The sequence below is a fragment of the Haliotis asinina genome, chromosome 2 (genome assembly GCF_037392515.1).
Source record: "Haliotis asinina isolate JCU_RB_2024 chromosome 2, JCU_Hal_asi_v2, whole genome shotgun sequence".
Taxonomy (NCBI): domain Eukaryota; kingdom Metazoa; phylum Mollusca; class Gastropoda; order Lepetellida; family Haliotidae; genus Haliotis; species Haliotis asinina.
Genome location: NC_090281.1, coordinates 63,921,940 through 63,947,454, shown reverse-complemented (window position 1 = coordinate 63,947,454; position 25,515 = coordinate 63,921,940). Strand labels below are relative to the sequence as shown.

Below are 25,515 nucleotides of genomic sequence, written 5' to 3'. Positions count from 1 at the left end.
AGGGACAAAACGTACAGGGTTTACATTGTGCCATCTTATGATAATCGAACCAAGTAGCTCATGACTAGCAGACATCTGCCAATAGGTCTTAGTCTGAATTCCTATTTTGCGCTGTGAAAATGCTTAAGAAGCCTGCATGTAGTGTATATATTCGTGTATATGAAAATATATATAAAGCCATATATCCAAACACAGACCTTTGCTATTCGTCAAGAAAAATGTACCCATGGATGAGTATATACGCAGTCTATCAGTTCAGGTTTAATCAAATGCTTTTATGTCTTGGGTGTCACAATAAGGGTCCACTGCAGGGAGCCAGCCCAGCCCATGTATGGTTACAGCTTTTCATTGCCGCAGCAATACATCGATTTTATATAGATGGTTAGTGTTGTCTCCCTACCTTTCACTTTCAATAAAACTTAGATGCACAATTGCTGCTGACTGAATATAACTGACTATTAAAATACCGTTAACAATGACACTTTTGGTGCGCATTTCGTCTAACCTCCTACGTTCTAGTACAAAGAAATGAATAAAAGACAGGCCTAATCTGTTACCAGGTGCGTGGTCCGCATCGTAATTGTCGTTGAGAGAACATTTAGGTATATATACGGCTTTTATTACTCTCACTGGTCGTGAAACAGAAAGAAGTAATTTACAGCTCCTATACATCAGTAAGTAAACATTTACAATATACCCACATTCTGTTATCTCAATCTATATAACTCAAAACACCAGTTTTCATCTTGGCCAACGGGAGATCGACTAGCAACGTTCGGCGAGAACTACGCATGACACCACTATTTAGTTTGGTTTAGTTCACTTTGAGTTCACTACGTTAGAGATATGGAAAGTATTTCATGTTATATCTACAAAAATATCACATTTTATAAATCAGTTCGTTTTATGAAGTTATTTTCAGCATGGATCTTGTGTGACATGTTTCATAAAACGCACATATTTAAAAGTCTGTATTTCTGTCCACATCTGGCAAATCTATTCAACCTGGACAGCTATTGCCGAAGGTGATGTTGAAGGGGATGTTGTTCACATAGAGCTCTCTTTCTTCTGATAATACCTAAAGGAAACTCCTCCCGTATCAAGACTTGAAATCATAAAGCGACTGTATTATAAGTAATTAGGATATACTCACAAATGATGTACAGTCGATCATGCACTTAGCGGAGATTTCTTATAGATGTGTTGAGGGTTTTGTCACTTCTGTCCAGAGGAATTGTCTTCTGTCCACCCTGTAATGTATTTTTAATTTCCTGTTGTCACCGATTTTGTTTTGAATGTGCCATGCTGAAAGCATATGTCACTGGAAACTATTTTGTACAATTACAGGAAGATTTCGCAGAAACACAATGCACGGTCGTTGCCTTTTGCTTGTGGTTCTACTCGTGCAGTCAGTATGCTTCTACCAGTTAGGAACAGGTCAGTATATTTTCCTTAATTCATACAAAACTTTGCAGTCCGAGTATAAAACTGTAGGATCGCGTGTAATTGTGTAATTCGTGCCTATATGATGCTTAGTATCAGGTTAGTCGAGTCTCAGTGTTAATGTTCTGAGCCGCTTATCCGGCTCTTGTTTTAGTTGACCAACGTCATCCCCTTTCTGAATTACTGTGATTCCAACGGAGAGGATGACTTGACCAGTGATGGATCATATATGTTGCAGGAACTCTACCGAGCCATGATCACGTTGTTGAACACGAGACTACGACCACCGAGGCTGTTACTGAGCTCCTCACAACCACCACGGAACACGCCCCTGATGCTGATCTTATTCAGCAATTATGATGCGTTTCAATCAGCTGATGTTATCATACTTCACTGACATTTTCAACGACTTTCAAACAATGATTCATTAGATATCATGGGACAAGACAATATCATGCGATGATCGACATGAAAGCTGTAAAGTGATTTGGCAGATGCAAAAATGAACTGCAAATTACAGTCACTTTCAAATAATCGTTTATTTAATATATAGTTAAATGTGGATGGGTGTTGTGAAATCATCACTCTGACGTCATACACATATATATGTAAAGTGTATTTCCTATGACATAGAGGAAAGTAAGATAAACACGACTACCATTTGTCATTTGTGCATTACATTTGTAACACTGATAACTAATATTTGTAAATGTGAAGCAAAATACATGTATGGCTTCATTTATTCTGTAATAGTGTCTCTTGTTGTGATCCGGTTCGTCGGGTTAATGATAAACGCATCTCGTGGAACAGGGAGCCACCAGATTTGGTGTTGTAGATTATCCCTGCTTGGAATTACAAAAACAATCAGTCGATCGTTGTGGGGGTTAAGATTAAACATATGCATTTACAATGTTCTTTTACCTGTAATCAGTGACTCACAATTTGTTCATCATATATGACGCGATTCTTTTTGCCAGCAGTGCAGATATTACATCCCTTTCGTTTAGTCTGTTTGCCTTCCTTCTTAAAAACTAAAACAAAGCAACAAATGTCCAAATATGTTATGTCAGATCAGTGATTCGCGTAATGCACAGATACAGCACAGTGGGTTTTATTTTTCGCTTTGCACAGTTGCATATCCTACCCAAACGAAACAGATTGTCTTTGTAGAATCAAAGACGTAAAGTTCATAGGTGAACTCTAATTGTAGTTTGTTTGTAGCAGGCAGTTATAAACTCCTGATATAATTTCTTAACCAATTAATTTCTTTTTCACTCTTAAAACCATTCCGAAACACATTTCAACTAATTCGGTCCTGATAACATACATAAGCCAAGTTGAACTTGTTCACTCCAGACAGCAGTTACAGATGAATTCAACTTGTTCATCCCGCCCATAATGAATTGAACAATACACATGGTGTTAGTCTCAGGATTATATGCTCTACACAAGAATATTTACAAACCGCCATCAGAAAGTTTCAGCATTGATTACTGGAGTAAGGAGTTAAACAAGAAATAACAACAAAAAACAATACTAACTGTACGGACTATACCATTAACATGTGTTTATGTATGTATTACCAAACGTTGATGATACGATGATACCATATTTCTAAGAAATCTACTGAGCGTAAACATTAATTCCTTCTGGTGACACCCAAATGTGTGTCAAGTGTTCAGGTAGTTTCGTTACCAATACGGTCACACATGTTCAAATGTCTGCCATGAACGGCTTACAAAGAAGGCCAGTAATGTTCGCATAATGTTCATTTTGTCCATCACTCGATTCCTTGGTCCAGACTCGATTATATACAGACAGTCGACATATAATTAGAATATTGTTGAATGAGACGTTAAAGAACAAACATACAAAACATCCTAACACGATGCCTGATGTATATTGATTGCTGTTACTCAAAATGACGACGAGAAATGGCTGCCCGTCGTTTGACTGTAACCGTTACATAGATATCATTGCCGTTTGATGCACACGGTGGCGGCCATAAAAAGAACTGAATCGGACGCTATCAAATGACTGATGCTGTAATGTCCACCTTTGTCTATAGACGTGTGCATTTTCAGCTTTTTACATTTGAAATTACATAAAATTATTCCTTAAAGCAACCGATATATTCCTCTAATGTGGCTAATGTGCTGTACAGTGAGGCTTTTGGTTCTGTGACAGTGGAATTACTTTCGGTTTGCATATTTGTGTACCCAACGCAACCACCTCAAATGTATAATTTTGTAGTTTCCACCAATGAAGCAGACGTCATCCATCAACTCTACGTTTGGTTTGTTTGTGACACGTAATTATAACTTTGGTAGCTTCTTTGAAAGGCATGTTGACTGTAACTGTGGGCACTTGTATATCGGCGAAACATCCAGCTTTACTGTAACAGACTTTGAGGAATCAAAATGACGACTGCATAATACGGTTAGACAAATACGAATGTATCATTAAATATGATTTTCCCCGAATTCATGTACATGGATAAACGACTCACAATCTACTCGCCTACATGAATGAATGATAACAGTAAATGTGTGCGTCCCAGAATAAAACTCTTCATGAAACGTATCTGTGACAAGAACATACAATGACATTAAAAAAAAGAGTAGAATGTATTTTATCGCCTTAATGGACTGCATTTGCGTAAAAGGAGCTTCAGTGTGTAACACTTTCTTGGGGACGACAGACGTACAATGACCATTTTTGTTGTCTGAGCGAAACAAATATGGGAACACCATTTCAATTCAGTACTCCTTTATTTTCTCTCAGATTTCGTCGCACAGCCCTATTCAAAGCTTGTGGTGCAAACTGGAAATTCTGAAGGAACGCTTGAAATTAACATAAAAGTATTCAGCTGAAATTTAATACGATAGCGCGTTGCTAACATTGCATTAATGGCAGTTTCTCGTTCAAACTAAAGTCACACAGGTAAAGTGCGATACATTGATTGGAAAGGCTCGACAGCAATTTTTGTTGCACTCAGACGGTGTGCTGCTGAAGTCAAGTGCTGCTCTGTCCCTTAACAATAGTCCGATAAAGTCTCATCGATCTCACATTATCCATCAACGTTGCACAATAGTATGGGGACAATAGCGCAATGGTCTGCTGCACAGGTAATTGATGTTCGAATTTATTTGTGATAATGTTAATGATTATTCTTCAGTCTCCATCCACGACATTTCAAAGCTGAATAAACTATTAAACATACACATTTTAAGGAAACTGAGTCTTACACAAATTTAGACTGACAATGCATTATATTCAAACTGGAGTTTGTTATCTAAATAATTGTCAGTCTGTTTGAAAATGCAGAAAAAAAAACACACCTCTAGAATACGTCTGTTCCAAAAGAACACTTGCATTTCGTATTTTGTGAAAAAGAAATTTACACGAATAAAACGGAAACTGTGCACAAAGTTACCCGTATCAAATTAGGGCATAAAAGCTAACCAGGTCTACATCATTTTACAGACTGACAACCAGGAACATGCCTTGTTTAACAGAAGAGCAGAGGGAGAGAGCAATCGGTGTGTTACAGATGGAACAGACACAAGAGCATGTGGCTAGGACCATGGGGTGCTGCAAATCCACCGTCGGAAGGCTTGTCACACGTCTACGACAGTCAGTCAGTACTGCAGACAGTCCAAAGAGCCGTATGCTGAAAGTCACTACCCACAATGAGATCGGTATTAACGGCTGCTTCACTTGAGGAACCGATACGTCACTGTGGCGTCATCAAGCGCCAACAGCATTGGACATCTTGTCAGCAGGCAGACTGTGGCCAGACGACTCCGCATTCATGGTCTCAATACCAATCAAGGGCATGACGTTGACGTGCCTACGCCGACGTGGCAGATTGAGATGAACCAGGACTGTGCCACACTGGCAGCAGCGCAACTGGCAAAGAGTGGACTTGAGTGACGAAAGCTGGTTCCAACTCTTCAAAATCTGTCCATTTGAGCACCTTTGGGAATAACTGGGTCGTCGTATTCGGAAAGGCTTTGCCAGCTGTCCTGTTAAAGGAATGGCGTCGGATCCCTAATCAAGACGTCAGAAGGCACACCTACTCAGTTCGACGGCGGGGTGGGGCCTACATCGCTGCTAGGGGTGGTCACACCCGGTATTGAACAATATGTGCTGCCTTGTAAATTCACAAGCTCCCAGTCAATTCTGCATTGATGATCGAAAACTGGATTATGCACCCCAGTGTCATTTATGTGATATTAGATGACGAACTGCGTTGTTTTACTTCTTGTTATCCATTAAATACTGTTGCTGAATGATTGACTAGAAACATATTTGGTGGCGTTATTTCAAGTGGTTCACGGGTAAGCTAGACTGCCAGGGTAATGGAGTTAGTGAGTTACGGCCGGTTTAGATTTTATAGTACTGTGGCTCCATAACGGTGCTTAATAAAGGAGGAATCAAATAGATGAATTTGGAAATGCAGACAACAATACGTTGTAATGGTTCCAGTAATAGTCAGATGTGAAGACACATTTAAGATGTAGATCTTCCCATGATTGTCATAAGCGGAAGCCGTCGGGATGGGTGCCGACCGATTAGGCTGATTCGTGCTATTCCGTCCATAATCCATAACAAAATACTGGAGTAAATCAGACAAACAAAACACACTAAATATGCTAAAATTACTATCAACATTTTATTGATAAACCACAGCAAATGCGATTATCACAGCTGTTTGCGAAGAAATATGTGTAATTATCCTTATTATTTCCTATTTGCAACTAACTAATGTGTGTGTGTATGTATTATGTATATGTGTGTATGTATGTGTGTATATATATTTCACACACACACGTATACATACATACACACACGCATACATACATACATACATACATACATACATACATACATACATACACTTTCTTTAATTATGATGCGTATCTCTACAATGCGTATTACATCACAATATTTTGTTGTAATTACCATTTACATTTTTGCCTTTGTCCATCATGAAACTTCTGTACAGTTTTTTTCTTCTTTTTCCTTTTTTATAATTAAATATTGTGGCGTTTGTGAGTTATATAAAGAAACTGAAAGAACACAAAACAAACAGAATCATAATCTAAAGAATAGTAAAGATAAGTTAAGTTCATTTGCCTGTTATCGTAGCGTATAGACATGAATTGAAAACACAGATCTAGATGGTGTGTGTGTCGTGTGCGGATTGGAACAGTAATGTGGGGATCTAGTCAGTGGGTACTAGCTCGATCCAAACTGCACACTGCGCACCAACCACGTAAGTACACGTGGACATACTACTTGAGTTAATGATACTCATCAGATACTGATGACTAACCAGAACTTTAACAATAATGGCTACTTTGAACATTCATTTACGCCTTCTTAATGTATCAATTTGAGCACAATATGTTGCACAATCGATATTAACGAACATAAAACTACATGCAACAATTCTGTTTATATCAGTCATGATAATGAACCACAATTTGTATTCACTTCATTTCAGAAATCCAATATTACAAGTTCTCTACAATGAGTTAAATCGATATTGACTATGTAACATATACGTACGTGTATGCATTCCTATTTTACAATAGTTTAATTTATATGAGTGAATAGGTGCTGTTGGGCAAGTCCTAGTTCACGTGTATATGCAAAACAATTTTCAGTGCGCAGGTTCTTCACAAAATAGCATTGATTTAGTTGCTAAAGAAATACTTAGTTATTCCCAACCTTTCACGAAGAGTGAGTGAGTGAGTTTGGTTTTACGCCGCTTTTAGCAATATTCCAGCGATATCACGGCGGGGGACACCAGAAAATGGGCCTCACACGTTGTACCCATGTGGGGAATCGAACCCGGGTCTTCGGCGTGACGAGCGAATGCTTTAACCACTAGGCTACTACCCCACCGCCCCCTTTCACGAAGAACTTAAGGTATCTAAATTAATATCTTCTACAGTTATGTGTGTATCCAATTGCAACCGTGTTTAGCATAGTATTCATATGATGAACAATCCATAAATTGTACATCGCGGGTTCTGTTCTCAGTTCTAAGCCTTATTCCTGTGTTGGGTAATTCTCCACAATTGAATACGCATTATGGTATCCATATGTGTATTCCTCTTCGACTGGACTGCGAATCAAATCCATTAGAGAGGGTGGGTAGGGAATGAATGTGTGTGTAGTCAACGGAGCGATTGTCGGTTGGGAGCGAGGGTGGGTAGGGAACGATTGTTGGTGGTAAGTAGGGCTGGGTAGGGAGCGATTGTCAGTTGTGAGCGAGGGTGGGTAGGGAGCGATTGTCGGATGGGAGCGAGGGTGGGTAGGGAGCGATTGTTGGTGGTAAGTGGGGCTGGATAGGGAGCGATTGTCAGTTGTGAGCGAGGGTGGGTAGGGAGCGATTGTTGGTGGTAAGCGGAATGGGTAGGGAGCGATTATCATGAACTATAAATGGAAATTGTACATCCCAACTTCTCAGTGCTAAGCCTTATTCCAGTCTCGGGTAATCCTCGACAAGTGACTACACATTATGATACTCATATTTGTCTTCCTTTTTGAAGGCGGATCAAATCCATCATATTTAACTCACCTCATTACTGCATTGGAAATGTAAAGAAGGATGGTTACAGAACGGGGGTGAGTAGGGAGCGGTCCTTAGTGACCAGCGGATAGTGAGTGATTGTGAGTGGACATCGAGGGTGGGTAGAGAGCGAGGGTCAGTGGAGAGTCTTTGGAGCGAGGCTGGATCGTCTGTGGAGGACGAGGGTGGATGCAGACCGCAGGTTGGTGGAAAGCAAGGGTGGGTAAGGAACGGGGATAGGTAGGGATCGAGGGTGGGTAGGGAACGTGGGTCTGTGGGAAGGGAATTCGAACGGAGCGGGGATGGAACGATTATTGGTGGTAAGCGGTAGGCGGCGTAGATCGAAGATCGGCGGGGCGATCATGATAACGTTATGATTTTCCCATGAATATCATGCTATTATATATAGTCTTTTAGGTTTTGGCCTAATCAATGCTCTGTATGTCTGCCAATATAAATATGCCAGTGAAGGCAAGTTGGTGAAAGTAATCAGTAACAGTCCTTCTATATCCTGAGTGTTTGGATCACATATACAAATGATTGGAATCCCAATCACACACCACGCCAACGGAGCATGAACACCGACGGGTCACCAAACTTGGCTATCCAATTCTCTCTCACATGTGTGTGTGTGTGTGTGTGTGTGTGTGTGTGTGTGTGTGTGTGTGTGTGTGTGTGTGTGTTATAGGCAGAATGTGAATGTCAGAATGTCAGTTTCAGTCATTTCATGACATGACTAAGAGGCTCGGCCTGTTCTGGACGCAGCAAGTGTCTGTCAAACAGGTGTAAATGCTTCAAAGTCACGCTGAAGAGCAATGGCCGTTGGCATAATAGTTTAACAGTTCAAATAAGTGATGCTGAAATTGTGATCCACTTTTGATTAGATTATCAAATGAAATTACATGAAATGATAGATTTTGATTGTTGTTGCACATCACGCGAAATGACATACCGTCTTAATAATTTCACTCGCACATGCACACACACGTACACATGCACACACACGTACACATGCACACACATGTACACATGCACACACATGTACACATGCACACACATGTACACATGCACACACACGTACACATGCACACACACGTACACATGCACACACATGCACACACATGTACACATGCACACACACGTACACATGCACACACATGTACACATGCACACACATGTACACATGCACACACACGTACACATGCACACACACGTACACATGCACACACACGTACACATGCACACACATGTACACATGCACACACATGTACACATGCACACACACGTACACATGCACACACACGTACACATGCACACACATGTACACATGCACACACATGTACACATGCACACACACGTACACATGCACACACATGTACACATGCACACACACGTACACATGCACACACACGTACACATGCACACACACGTACACATGCACACACACGTACACATGCACACACACGTGCACATGCACACACATGTACACATGCACACACACGTACACATGCACACACACGTACACATGCACACACACGTACACATGCACACACACGTACACATGCACACACACGTACACATGCACACACACGTACACATGCACACACACGTACACATGCACACACACATACACATTTACTCGTAAGAGGCGACATAAGGTCGGGTGGTCAAGCTCGCTGACTTGGTTGATACATGTCATCGGTAATCAATTGCGCAGATGCTATTGATCACTGGAATGTCTGGTCCAGATTCGATTATTTACAGACCACCGCCATATAGCTAGAATATAGCGGAGTGCGGGGTAAAACTAAAGACACTCACTCACTCACACATGTACACATGGAGTCATGCACCTGGACTTGGTATGACTCATATACTTCTGTTGAACAAAAGGTTCTCTTTGGCACATGCTTGTATACAATAGTAAGTGCTACGCATGTTTAACACAGCGTGTTTGTTCACGTTTGGATACTACAGAATAGAAACTGTTCACAGAATACGTTGAGAGCTTATCGGTATTCAATAACATATAAATAGTGGAAACCTTGTCGCTCAGTGGAGGCAATGGGCTTGAAAATTTAGAGAAACAGTTTACATATTGCAGCACATGCGTTACCTTTAACGCGAGACTGGAGATCTATGAATCTGTTTCACGCTGACAAATTTTTCGTTAGTGCACAAACCCATCTCTTATATCACTGTACTGAAACTGGCGCCGTAGTTACATAAAGTTTACATAAATGTACGAAGTAGGAAATGTAAGGCAACTTTAAGCATAATATACTTAGTCTAGTTTATATTAATGTACAAATAGATAGACATATTGATACGCGTGTGCATCTTAAGTAGGGGTCTATAATGTGGAATGAAATATAAAAGATATGACGTTTATTGATAAAAATAATTTCTAGTCCTTTTGGTACAAATATCCGTTGGTCGATTCCAACCACATTATACGCATGTGTCCATGAATCTCTCTCAAAAAGTAAAGATGCCTGTTGACATTCGGGAACAGGTACGTGTGCCTAACATTACTGATGGCAGCTGACAGAATCACGTGCTCACCGGCACAACAAATGGAACACGTAACGCGAATACCAAATTAAGACAATGTTTTGGTCACTGAAAGTTGCTTCGTGATGGCAACTTCGTTGTTGTGTGTAGGAGATACGTCCTGCTTAGACCTACTGGTTTGTTTCAGAGATAATTCCTCTGAACCTTCCTCGGAAAAGACCCGTGAAGATATGCTCTAGAACCGATTTTCAATAAACCTATGTTTGTCCAAAGAGACGACTGATAGGATCGGGATCAGGTGGTCAGGCACTTGACACATGACATCGGTCCCAGTTGCGTAGATGGATGCACACGATGTTGATCACTGGATTGTCTGATCCAGACTGGAGTATTTACAGACTGCCGCCATATAGCTGGAACATTGCTGACTGCGGCGTAAAACTAAACCCATTTACTCACTTCCTCGGGTAAAGAAACATAACATTTTCTGTACTTTCGTAATTTTCACTAATCTGACGTTACTCTATCCGTACATTAGCCAACATGTAGGATGGAAAACTTACTATTCACAGAAAAACTCACTTAATTACACTCTTGCAACGGGACTAATGAAATATGTGATAATCACGTACTTGCATTTGTCAGTTGTGCGTTGTGTTGACGCTCGTATATTAGTATGAGGACTCATTCGGATGAAGGGTACAATGTCCACTAAAAAATGAGCTTTACCAACAGAAAGCAAGTAATAAAAGGATGTTTTATTGGAAGCTATCTTTTCAGTATTTTATGTTTGTACAAGTTTTATGCCAACGAATGCCTAGTGATGAACTAGACAATTTTACACGAATATTTTAACTTTTTCAACAGAAAACAAATGCAACAACAGATGAATATGTGCACTTTTATCTTTCCTATATTGTATTTATTTATTTATTTATTTATTTATTTATTTATTTATTTATTTATTTATTTATTTAACACGTTTTACAACATAATGAATATACACATATACACGATGAAGACGAAATTTTCTTTCACGACTAAAGACATCATGTTATTTCAGTGAGATTAATTTAACACACCAACTAAAAATTTCATATGATAATAAATGTAATTCACTTCCTAGTTTTGAATCATGGATCAAACGAGGCAACAGCTTGTAACTGAAAGAACACCCACCGAGTGTAGCTAATTCCCATTTATCGTGGATATCATGTTTCGTAGTTGGAGGTTATTTCACAGTTGCCAATTCTTGCTGCGCAGTTGTCGTTCCCTAACCACTTGTTAACACGTGTTCTAACATTAGTGGTGGACTGGGTTAATCGAAAAATTTAGAATTCGTTGTGTGCGAGTTCGAATCCCATATTGTCTCAAAGTTTGCGTCGATGCGTGATGATCCGGTTAGAATTGATCATCAGTAACCCATGCTTGTCGTAATAATGGGATCGGCAGGTCAAGCTAACTGGCTTGGTTAACACGTCATCGTATTCCACCTGGGTAAATCGATACTCATCCTGTCGATCCTGGATTGTCTGGTCCAAACGCGATTATTTACATTTACATAGCGAAAATAATGCTTAGCGTGGCGTAAACAGAAACGCCACTCTTGGTTTCACCCACTCTTGGCTTTACATCAGACATTATTCCTGTACACTGTTCAAACTACCTCTCAACAAATTCACAAATCTACGGATATCAGAAATCCCACTGGTTTTAATAGTTTTCTTACCTATCACGCTTGAGAAATACTCTAAGAGTATTCCTCCATGGTTTCAATTTTCTCAATCAAATTTGGACGGACAATTTTCGCAGGCTATATATCTACTGATAGTTACCATTGACACATGCGAAAGAATGAATATTCTTTCAGACACCAACATCAAACGTTACGAAGGTGGAGTGATTAGATGGTTGCAAACACCTTTCTTTCCATAGTCATCCATAAACTAAATAATGTTTACAACCCAGTTATTTTAAGTTGAATAACTTGTCTCCTATCCCTTTCACATTTGTGAATAAGATATGTTTTAATCAAAGAAGTGAGTCATAAACACATACCCTGTCATCGTATTTGCACTTCTACACCCATTGGAATGTCTGGTCAGGACTCGATTTGCTTGCAAACAACATCATTCAGCTGCAATACTGTTGAAGCAAATATCTACTCATGATAAATTCATGTACACGAATGTACAATTGACTCTACTCTAAGAAGAGAATTCTCATGGACGTTGGACATGATTCTGTAGTTTCACTCATGAATTTGAAACAGAATGAACCTTACTCCCTTACTCTGGCCCTGTGTTTGGCAATATGCTATTCTTTGCTCATTGGTGAACAACTACATTTTTTAAGGTCGGACAGATATATTTTGGATAACAGGAACAAAACGGGTTTTTTTCCAGTTCCGTTTCTTCCCTTTCATGTTGTTTAGTCTGCCAAAAGCAGATTCAAACAATCAGTCTACTCTCAAAGACGATGTGTCTCTTCCCCCTTCTGCCAATACTTGGCAAAATACTTTCCACAATCATATGTGGTGAGAGATTGCACACGGCATTCGGTTCCAGATGGAAGTATCTGTCTTGGTATAACTTATGCAGGTTGTTATTGTCATTGACAGAGAGGTCACTCCTCATTGCACAGCACACAGTTTGCTAACAGGTATGCGAGTCTTCGCAATCAAAGGAGTGGAATTACATTATGAACTTCCAAATCCACAGTCTCCATCTCGTTCCTGCTATTTTCATGGACATCACATCTCTTCCAAAGGTTTCAAACTGACCTGTGATTGGAATTTATGAACGTGTTCAAATGTAATCGTCAGTTTTGACTTATGAAGTTAATAATATCTGAAAAGGGAGAAACTGGATGAGGTTGGATCATGTGTTAACATCTAGCAACTATGATTATGCAACATTCTCACCATAGTGTTTCCCGATTTCTGCAGATATTCAAATAGGAAATAATTTTATATACTGTGCAAATATTAGAACATTTAACATCAACATCTGTAAAATCGATAGTTTGTGTTTTCATAAAAATATCATTTTTTTTCACACTTTTATTGGTCGTAGGTTCCAAATACGAAATTTCCATGTACACCAGTGAAAACAATAATATTTGAAAGGTCAGAAACTGGCGAAAGAATATGTGCTGACATGTGACCAACTGCAATTGTCCTTATCTTTCTCACATGTGTCGGTCGTAGGCCCATATTCTAATTTCCATTGATATGAAAACCTCCTATGAAACACATCTCTCATCTCGTTAGTATCTCAGATTTGCACTGTGTATTCCAGATTAACAGGTGGTTTATGTTGAGCCTGTTGACTCGTTCATACATGCACTTGTCAAAAAGAACATATTCTTGTATTTCTATAACTTTTCATAAAGTTCAAGCAGTTTTCGTCATTTCTACTAAGATATTATTTAAGGAAGAGAATATGCCACTTTAACATTGAAACATTATGTTTCCGAGAAAAGAGCAGAAAATAGCAGTAAGATTTTAACACAAGAAAGGCTGTTCTGCACAGTGTGGATTGTGCAGACGGGCATGTTACGAATGTAAAAATCATTACTTTCGGCCATGCGTATATATTCTGGAAAACATGTTTTAGTTTAGAAATATTATCTTATATTTATCCGTTTGTTATCCGATGAAGGGGCATATCTTGAGGCAGCGTACATTTTGAGTCATTCATACAGATCTTCGGTGTCTAAATCAACATGCATAATTATTAAAAAATGTTCCTCTCTCCCCACAAAATATTTCATTCCTTGGTGCCAGCGAGATGTTGCCACGTTTATGCACAAAAGTAACCCACCAATCACACTTAATATGTTGATGTTGTTGCGACACAAAGTACACGTGTTAACATGTATGTACTCCAACAATTGAATCGTCAGAGGTCATCTCGATTACGACCACCTTATTCAAATTTACACATGTCATAGAAACAGGTATAAATACGTGCGGCATATTGAAACATCACATTCCAGGAGTTGTTTACCTGTGAGAGTATTCTCTATCGTAAGTTGAACTTCATCGTTTCATTATTTAGATTCATCTACTCATTATTTGTGTTTTGTTCAGAAACGCTCTGCAAGGGGTGGTGTTTCAGAATGACTCAGATTGTCAACACGTGTATATTGTTTTCTTGGCACAAAACGCTGAAATGCACATCGTTGTAAGTCAATGCAGCAGTTCAAATCATGCGATGTTTGCAACTTGCTCAACGTTTACGTATAAAAAGACAAGTTGCAGGCAAGTCAGAATGTTCCTCAGACTGTTATTACCAGTTTGCCAAACAGAGACCATAGTCGACTGCAAACTACCAGTCAGATAAAGGATCTGTTACCTTCGAAAGAATGAGTGTAAAATCGACCGAATAGATAATGTTTGTGTACACATCCTTCGTGTATGATTCTATGATTTACAGCACGTAATCTACATTGAAGGCTATATCGTTGGGATAATTTGCATTGGAGTTATGTTATGTTTTCTGGCAAATCGCTTCACTCTCAATTTTGACGCTCAAGAGCCTGAGAACAGCGTTTTCAGGGACAGAGGTGTCATACAGCATGCCCAGTTTGATGTTAGATTCATAATGTCACGGTGAGGTGTAACACTGGCTGTGCGACGTGTACCTTGGTAACTGGCACAATTCTGGTGTCATTTGCAAGACATTTTGGGCAACATTTCATTTTCTAGATGACAATGCACGTATTTGCCATGCACGACTTCGATTCCAGTTCCCCCAACAGCAAGACAGCCATATCATGCCTGACACTCATTCCAAGCCAGTCCCGAACCGAGACGTCTTTGTCATCTCAATGTACCTGGTGCTGGTCTCTCTGAGCAGTAAAAGAACATGAGTCAAGTTGAACTTGATCCACTCACCATAAGCATGTCTCGAGTTCTAACATGCTTGATAAACAAAAGGGTTTCTACCCGAAAATACTGACATGGCTGCAAAAATGCAACTTCAAATTTCCCGCACGACCTCTTTAATGCCCAGGGCTCCATTCACTAAGTTTTTGTGAGTCTTAGTTCTCGAAAGTTTCCTCTTAGCATTCGTATCCGATCTACTGCAACATAGAGGTACGAATGTTTCGAGAAAAGGCTTTGGTCTACGAGAGCTTTGATAAACGGGGGGACTGCATGTTATCTTCCATGACTTCGTTAAACTAAACATCACATTCCAATACATCGTATATTCGTAAATTTGCTATTATACATTCACATTTATTTTTACCTCATATACTGGGCGTTGTTGTTAGCTGTTTTAGCACTACTTGACATATGAATGGGTGTTTTGTGTCCTTATGTATGTGTACCTTTTGTATTGTATGTGTTTCTGTTGTATTTTAAGGGTTTTCAATTTTAACCGTGCAAAACAAATTTCCTTCGGGATAATAAAAATCTTATCTTATCTTATCTTATCTTATCTTATCTTATCTTATCTTACCTTATCTTATCTTATCTTATCTTATCTCGCCTGCTGCCATGAAGATCAGGTGAAGATTTCTTGATGCCAATACCCTGTACACCAGAAAGGTTGTCTTGGTGATTTCAATAAGCTTGCATTTCTTGATGCTCTGAAAATTAGTTCTTCATTTAGTTTGATATTATTGTTCTGACAGGTCCTCCTTGATTTTAGCACATTCGTCCCTGGGAGAAAATCTTTCAATGTATAGATTAATGCTAAAAACTAATTATGAAATGTGAACTCATTATCTAGTGCGCAGGAGAGCAGAACTGTCAGGCTTTTGTTTAAACCTATGTTTCGTCCCATGTATTACAGGAAAACCTGCAGAACAGTCACTATGAAGACCAAGACACTTATGATCATGGCGGTGGCGCTTGTATTTGCCTGCTTGTGGCAAATGGGCGAGGCCGAGGATGGTGAGTTCAGAGGACGTTTTTAACATCTCCGAAGAAATGTTTTGTGCGTAAATGGAACGTATTCATTCTACCTTCGGTCGATGTCTGTACAACTGCACAATATTGTCTTTTTCATTCGTACACGCAATGCAACTAAACACTCATTGGGAACTACACCGTACTGCTGTCACGTGTGAAAGTCATCGTGTAACTCTCTTCAAATCTTTCTGATGATGTTACACCTGATACGCAACCGATCAGTAACAATCTTGAAAATGCATTCGATGACACGAAACACAACGTTTCCTTTTTGTGTGATTCTATTCGGATGCTATGATAAATGTGCATGCTTCTCTACTAGCGCGCGTTTGACGTTATCCTAATGTCATATAAGGTTTGGAGGCTTTGTAAGATGGTCTTATCTATGGCCACGCCAAATCATGAAAGTCACATTGTTTAATTGTTCATAATATGTTTTATACATATCTGTGTTTCACACGTTAATTGTCTTCTCAGCAAATCCTGCTGCCGTTGCTTCTGTCGCTGGCCAACCAGCAGGGGACAGTGCATCTGATCCAAGCGGCGATGACGGTGGCGATGACGGAGGCGATGACGGTGGCGATGACGGTGGCGATGACGGAGGTGATGACGGAGGTGATGACGGTGGTGATGACGGCGGTGATAATTAGTGATCACATGCAACAGACATCATTGCTTTAAAACGTGGCGGACTTGGGTTTCGTGTAGAATGGCTTCCCTTGAAAACAACCATGTCGTTAAAGGTGATTTCATCTGATGAACACCAGTAAACACAAAGCTCAAGTGATCTGTTATTATGAACCATAGTGTACTCTGCACATCAGTGTTTATTTCCCCTATTTACAAACACGTGTTTCTCCTTGTTTAGGATTTTCTCCTGTCTTCGCCATTGTCTTCATACGACAATAAACCCTTGACCGTCCTCTTTGTTTGGTTCACTTTGTTTACTAACCGGGATTACCTGAAACGTGTAATAAACAGGTGCCGATCTACACATCGTTCGCAGCGCTACGACATTTGTAAGCCTGTGATAAACTACTGAATTGCAACAAGGTCGTAACGTTACGAATTCTTTGTGGATCAGAACCAAGTTTTAAATGAAAGAGTGATCGAGTATGGCTTTACAACGTTTTAAGCAATATTCCAGAAGGGACGACAAATATTTGAAAACTTGGAAGATAATGGTGTTTTATAAGGCACAAAGCAGGTGATCCATCAAGCGTGAGGTGCCGGGACCCGGTGTAGAAACCTTGCAGTCAACATTGTGTGAAGACTCTTTTAGTTTTGTCACAAAGCTAGGGTTCAGTACACAACCATGCGCACTTTAAGAGCCTACATATACCTTTAGTGTATGACCGGATGGTAGCCACATGAACACGTGCAAGCGTCTGGTTGCGGGTACAACAATGTGCCCCCCAACCCACCCAGCTGTGGATGGATCCCTCGTAAGGATGGGAAAGCAACATTCACTAGGTTAGTCGGTGATTGATTTGCCATCCGACATCCAATGATCAAGTGAAAAGCTCCTTTGATCAGCTCAGCTGAAACTGATACAGGCGCTGTACAAATAAATATTTATAATGATGTACGTCAGGTATGCTTCAGGTTAGTCAGTGTACCCTGAACAAAGACAACATAGATAACTTTGTACTGAGAAAGTGTAATCCCAAATTTATTAGTGATTCGTTACATTTGACCATTTTTAAATGGTATTGCAGAGTCCATGTTCCAAGGGTGACATATTGGCGAGGTCCGGTCCTTTAAGTACCGTCGTCTCATGGTTTTCAAGAGAGAGGGGGTTAAAATTTAAAGTCACATGGGCAATATGTCAGCCATATCGTGACTAAAACGAGTTTAGAATTCACTATAAATACATGTATATTAAAAACACCTGTCATCGAAGGACAGCAAGAGAGAGAGAGAAAGATATCCGTTGCACAGCGTCAAGGCAATGTGCAGAGTGGAAACAACAGCTAGGGGGAAGGATTTGTATTAAGATGGGCAGGGCTATTTATTACACTTTGACGTACCAAAAGGAAGTACCACCTGTCACTTTATCACCTGAAGGATAAAAAGAGTGATAATCATTGTACTTTCGGTATTTTTAGATAAATCTCTTGAATACATAAGGCTGACGGTAGAAGAACTTGTAAGTGGATTCACTGGAGTTATGTTTCAATCCATGTTATTGAAGGAGACAAGTGAGTCATGGCTGTTCAAGTGGTCATCTCACTCCTGTGTGTGAGGAGGTGAAGGGACACTAGATATCGGTTTCCTAGGGACTTGATTTTTTTCCCTTTCTTTTTCAATAAATGAAGAATATCAGGTTGTTGGTTAGGCGTCTGTGATGGAGTCTCAGGCCAACTTCCAGTCTGTGTGACACTGGATTTCAGTGGTGCAATTGAAACTGAGGTAATCGTCTGGAGTGAGCCTTGTTACATTAGTCTGGCAAGTAACCTGGGGATGTTGTCACAGAACAGGTGATTGTCATAGATTAAGTAATATTTAGTTGAGTTAAAGTTGACTTCAAAGTAAGATAATATTCGTTTCTGACTGTAGTTTCAGTATGTTTGATTCCTTTTACCACACAGGGCAGGACTTAGATGATGCACTGTGAGGACCGTACGGTATTCAGCGGTCAACATCCCAGATTGCCAGGTTGGCCCATGACAGTATACACTTTTTAATACAAACATTAATTTCACAAATACACATTGTCAATGATATGCAATACGTGCAATACTGATGTTGTCCATACGCAGAGCATGGTATGACCGGCCGATTGATAGAACCGTACCAGTGCTCCCACCGTGTAGGTTCTCATTACCCTCAGCCACCAGAATCCCGTCCTTCACAGAGGCGCACCCTCGGCAAACAGGTTGTCCAAGTATGTCTTTTAGAAAAGTAATGGGATGCTGTGGACCAATATGCCCCCGGGTCCACAACGGGAGTTAGTTGAAAATCGCTTAGCGTTACCCAGCATCCACCACGAGAAGGTGACTCTTCCTGGGTGACTATGACTTGTGTCCATTGCAAGACCATGTAGGTGGTGTCATGGAAAAACAGATTTCCGAAACATCTTCGGAATAGGCCCATACACAGCCAAAGGGGCATAGATCATCCCTATAGACATAGCCACAGGGCATAATGATGTTTATTATCCATACAGTGAATCATAACCGAGTACATAAAATTTCTATGTTGCACACGTGTAACAAATTTCATTGGTCAGTTAGCCGACCATGACCTCCATGACTCCACTGGAATGTGGAACTACGTTTTTCATTCACAACTTTTGATTACAAATTTACTACGAATGTTCAGTCTCTCTACTACGAGAGCAAACCAATGAAATGCTATCAAATACAAAACGTTACAAACAAACAATTTTTCACACACCCTGTTTATTGATATGAGATTTCAAGATAAGGTAAAAATAAATTCGGCTCGATTACAACATGTGGAGCACATGTCACTGGCGACAAACGGCTAACTAATCACAGTGCCCGCAAACATTTGATTCAGAAGTTCCAAGACAATAACGTAGCTCCAACGCAAATCATGCAAGTGTCTGGACATAAAAATGTAGAGAATGTGAACAATTACTCACACCTTTCTGTTGCACAACACCGGGGAAGTGGGAAATCTGTTGTCTTCGACCGGAAATCAGCCTGCCATGTTTCCATGCTCGCGTCGAGCGTCTTCAATCGGTCCGTCATCGGCACCGAAATAAATCTAACATCCCAATGCATGTCGTACACATACACAAGCAAAGCCTCGTCTAGCTATATTGTTCACACTATCTTCGGAGGTTCAAAATACGGGGTGCATTCCACATCAAAATTGACAAGTCTTCTAGGGCAGTGAATGAGACCGAGACGTTACAAACCGTCGCCGTGTTGCTCGCTCTCCTCTCACTCTTCTGACGACGAATAACTTTTCCATTAACAATGTTTCAAGTTATACACTTCTCACAGTTACTTAAGCTGACAAAGATTAAATATCAATTCAAAATGTGTTTGTATTTTTTTGTCTTCGTTCAAGAGTAGCTAGTCAATGTGTAGTGCTCTTTTCTTTGTAGCATTATACAGAGAGTGTACGTCCATAGTGCCGTATCACTGTATTCTTACGCGACCTTGACCTTTACGTCAAGCGGCAACAGCTGATTTCATTTTACGTGGACTTTGTTGTTTAGAAACAAAAAGTCAGATACAAATGGATAATAAAGAAATTAACACACTCGCTTGTGCATTAATCTCTATGTGAGAGAGTATGTTTTAGCAACAATCCACCAATATCACGAAATAGGCTTCACACACTGTATGCGTGTGGGGAATCTAATCCGGGTTTTCAGTGGATAGTATGGAATCTTTATCCATTATATTTAGGCTACCCTAAGAGTTTTTTGTTCCAGTATGAGAATATAGTATGTGAAAATGCCATTGAATTGTAGATGCCACATGGTTGAAATGGCTATGTTATCAAGATTTTACTACTTCCAGTTGCCATAAGATCTAAGCGTTATATCTTGATTGCATGGGGTAACCACATCTCACGCGTATGGTCACATTTAATAAATATAAACTATTAAGATCAATTCAGGGCCTAGATTTTCGAAGCTCTCTTGGTTCTAAGAGAGTCGTAAGTGTCATATGCCAACAAAAACTTAAGGCCATCTTAACGCTACGGCAGCTTCCAAACGGTAGGCCCTGGGTTCGAACTCATGATCGCAGAGGACTAAGACGAGTTAAAGATAGAGAGAGAGATAAGAGATTGGACTTTCTACAATGGATTGTTTACACACAAAATAGAACTTCGCTAATACAAACGATACTGTTCCAAACTACATTACAAATTATCCTACAAACTGAATTAATTATAACAGAGTTATTGATATGATTTAAAGATGAGAGAATACGATTTATAAAATAGAGATATATGTTTTCTAAACAAACACTCATCATAACGGTTTTAGTACAATAAACATATTCAGTTAATAATGGAATGTAATGGATAGATAGCATGTAAGCTTACTACATTTAGTCATGTGTACATGTCCATTAAAATAAAATAGAACTTTGGGTTCTAATTATCTAGCGCATGATAACGCTCATAAAATATTCACCTGTTAAACATAAAGCAACGTAAGCTCCTCAGTTGAAAATTGTGATCAACAGTCACAATAGATGTATCATTACAGATTTCAAATTTCACTGCTGTCGGCAATGTCTCGGCGCATATTCACAGGTGTTACCACGTTTTGTTTGAAAAAAAGAACAAACGCGCCAACCACAATGCCAAAACGGATGTTATTGAAGCGTCCACGTGGCGGTACGCACTCCAACCACGTAATCATCAGTGATGACATGCGACCACCTTATTGAAATGTGAGGTCACAGAAACGGGTATATAAAGGTCTGCAATACTGCATGATACATCCCAAGGATTGGTTTGCTGTGAGAGTGTGTCTAGCGTAAGTCGAACTTACTTTGTTTCATTATTTGACTCTTCTACAAAGTGTTTGTGTCTTGGATCGTCAGATAAAATGATATGACGTAATCGATTTACGAAATAAGTTGGTCCATGTTCATGATTTTATTACTCAAACCCCAAAACATACAGCTTTGATAACGGACCTGTGGCAACAGGTTACGTTTGTAACTTAAGGAACAGATGTGAAATTGTATGCATAGATTCATTTGTGTGCCCGTCCATGTGTCATCTTATGACGCTATTAGAATATGGGGCGTACCAGGCAGCAATAGGACAATGGGTGTTGGGCTCATGTCAGGTTTTCGGACGAGTCGATGATCATTCGCGGAGAACAGTGGTAGTTTCATGGTGGAATTTCGCAATGGCGGACCGAATTACTCTCAACAGAATCAGTACCATTGACACATCATCACTGCAATAATCATTTGCAGGGCTGATACGATCACCTATCTGATGATAATGCACATTTCGTCGTGCCCGGATTGTGATCCAGCTCGCCAACACCACAACGTCCATGTCACGGACAGCAATCAGCAATGACCTGGTCATTCTGAACAACCCTGGGACGTCACTGACAGACGCGTGCTTCAGCGTCAAACTCGTGAAGGTCCGGGTTGGAATAGGTCTTCAGCAAGCCATGGCATCGAGTTGTCAGTCCCCCTGACTTGGCTGAAACGTTTCATCGTATACCTGCTTGGATTGATGCTCGATGTTCATCACTTGATTGTCACATAGATGCAGTGTTGCTGAGTGCAGCACTTAACAATAAACACTCTTAATAACTTTGTTACTACTCTCGATAACGACATGAATCGCGTTGGATTCGGCATGGTCACAAGGGGCATATTTGGGTGGTTTTAGCATCTATATATATATATATGTCCCGAGAGTAGCATGTGTTGAATAGACTTACGAAATGAAATGGTAATGGACATTTCTACTCAAACTGGTCATCTGGTTTCTAGGATTCCGAAGTGATAATGTAACAAAAACATCATTGAACACATGCCTTTATGCAAACATTTCAGAACATCCTACAAAACAGTCACTATGAGGACCCAGACGCTTATGATCATGGCGGTCGTGCTGGTGTTTGCCTGTTTGTGGCAAATGGGTGATGCCCAGTCAGGTAAGTTCAAAGCGTTTGTACATCTCCCAAGAAGGATGTTTGTGTGTGAATGGAAAAAGGCTCCACTGGCCAATGCCTATATGACAATGCAAGAAAAGGTTTTAGTTTCATCCAGGTAATACACTCACATACTGACAATACAAAGATGAAAACTGAGGTATTTGGGTATTTTTGTCTGTAGTAAAATACTGGGTTGGTGGTGTCCGTACACGCGCTTTGAAGAGAAAGACGATGTTTAGGCAATTAAAATTGATGAAAAGGTGGGCGTTCAGAAAGAGTCCGGAAAAGCGTCTTTTAATATTTTCTAGCAAACAGAAACAATCACACAGTCCCTGAAGTCCCATGTCATGCTATGCTATAGTGATGTGTTATCCGCTTTTGGATCACGCTTCCCTGCAAAAAAAAGTAATGTGGTCTGTATCATAGCTGTTACTGTGCTTTATCCATTCCTATATTATACATTGAATTGTACTATGTTCAGGGACGGGTGCAATGTAACGTCTCTTGAAAAACTATCTTTGTAATGAATCAACAGCTGACATACAGCCCCCATTTAAACCGTCAATATTCCGAAACCTTGCCTTGCCATCAAGCTAATATTCTATTTTAGGGGTCGTTTTCTGTAATATACGAGAGTGGACAGCCCACGTTCAATGTTAAAGCCATGTTGTTTACTTGGCAATAACGGGTTTTTGATACAGGTGTTCTGCATACGTCAGTGGATTGCCTTTGTTCCATGGATATGAAATAGGTTCTTGTTTTCTCACAGAAACAGCACCTGCTCCAACAGAAGCACCAACACAACCAAGCAGTCCGACTGACAGTGGTGCTACCGGTGGTAATGACGGTGGTGATGACGGGGGCGATGACGGGGGCGATGGGAGTGATGACGGCGGCGATGACGGTGGCGATGACGGAGGTGATGACGGTGGCGATGACGGAGGTGATGACGGAGGTGATGACGGTGGAGATGACGGCGGTGATGATTAGTGATCAAATGCAATAGACATCATTGCTTTAAGCCGTGGCGGACTCGGGTTTCGTGTAGAATGGCTCCCTTGCAAACAACAACCTTGTCGCAACATCAGTTGACATGTTAAGGCTCAAGCGAGTAGCTATTTATGAAACATACATACTTTGCACAACGGTGCCTATTTCTACTATTTACAAAAACATATTTCTGTCTGTTCAGAATGTTATTCTCACTAACACACACTGTATCTAACACACAAATGGCAATAAACAACTGTCCGCCTTGTTAGTTTTGTTCACTTTGTTTGCTGAACGGATTTATCTGAAATTCAAGCGCGGCTATCTAACTAAACATCTATGTTAAATTATATGTAGTCTACACTGGCTTACTGATGTGTGGCCAATTGCATAGCATTCTACAGCGTTGACATCCGTACTGTTGAGTGCTACTCTACACCTTTCTCAACGTTCAAGTATCTCAACACCCCGTCCCATTTGTCCATTATAAAAACGTACGGGAATACGTAAATACATGTAGTCAGTAATTATGGTGTTTCACTGCATTGCAGCAATAGCTAAATGGTTAACCTCATATAAAAGATGTATCTGCAGTGTAATGCCTACAGCTCAGACATTATTTTATTACCACAGTATTCCCAAGCTGTATGTGTGGAGAATGTCAACAGTCCAATGTCCATCTCATTCCAACGGGTACTATTCACGGCTTGGGGAAAAGGGGCAAGAAGAAACTCATTTGACTATAACGAAACTAAGTGTCTCACATGTGGTTAGTTGCGAGACAGGACAGGCGTTCTGGGAAGTCTCAGGAGACAAGATGCCAAACACGGCCACGTATCCATGACCAACGCCGGTAAATAGTTCCAACTGACTTGTGCCCGGTGCTCTAAACAATTATTCCAAGCTCACTCCTCCAATGATCCAGGTAATCCAGTGATTTAATGATCCAATGATCGAAAATCCGGGATATAGTAAGACAGTAACCGATATCGATAATTCATTTAATTGCCCCTTACGACGAACATAAACCACAGCGCCCATGTATGTTACTGTGTTTTGAAATGCTTCTGGTGTTGCCCTAGTCTATCGACAATCAAAGACGGCTGCCTTGATCAACACAATTGTAAACATTGAAGAATATCTAAAACGTTTATTTCACTGTTCATTTCGATCGACTGAACGAGTATCAACTTCAATGATGTTGCTTGTACCAATATTCAAATACTGCCTCATGGAACTGTAGAACGTTTTTTACACATCGTGGGAAGCCGCATTGGTACCTTTGTAATCCGTTCAGTGGAAAATGAACCAAACACAGATGAATGCTCTGCACACACAGTTAGCATTCTTTGGTTGGTGACACGACAGAAGTTTAGGAAATTTAGGAACCTATAGGGAGCTTATCCTGTTTGACACAAGGCTACTATAGCTATACAG

General features: G+C 40.2%; 2 protein-coding genes across 2 annotated transcripts; both read left to right on the top strand.

Annotated features, from left to right (window-relative positions):
- The first annotated feature begins 14,427 nt into the window (after positions 1–14,427).
- LOC137274131 (uncharacterized) lies at positions 14,428–17,388 on the top strand. Its single transcript, XM_067807144.1, has 3 exons — positions 14,428–14,573; positions 16,348–16,448; positions 16,944–17,388. Exons 2-3 carry the CDS (start codon positions 16,370–16,372, stop codon positions 17,114–17,116), a joined length of 252 nt encoding a protein of 83 aa, XP_067663245.1. The 5' UTR covers positions 14,428–14,573; positions 16,348–16,369; the 3' UTR covers positions 17,117–17,388.
- A 4,413-nt stretch (positions 17,389–21,801) lies between these two features.
- Positions 21,802–24,349, top strand: LOC137272782 (uncharacterized). Its single transcript, XM_067805174.1, has 3 exons — positions 21,802–21,939; positions 22,988–23,088; positions 23,858–24,349. Exons 1-3 carry the CDS (start codon positions 21,896–21,898, stop codon positions 24,076–24,078), a joined length of 366 nt encoding a protein of 121 aa, XP_067661275.1. The 5' UTR covers positions 21,802–21,895; the 3' UTR covers positions 24,079–24,349.
- The last annotated feature ends 1,166 nt before the right edge of the window (positions 24,350–25,515 follow it).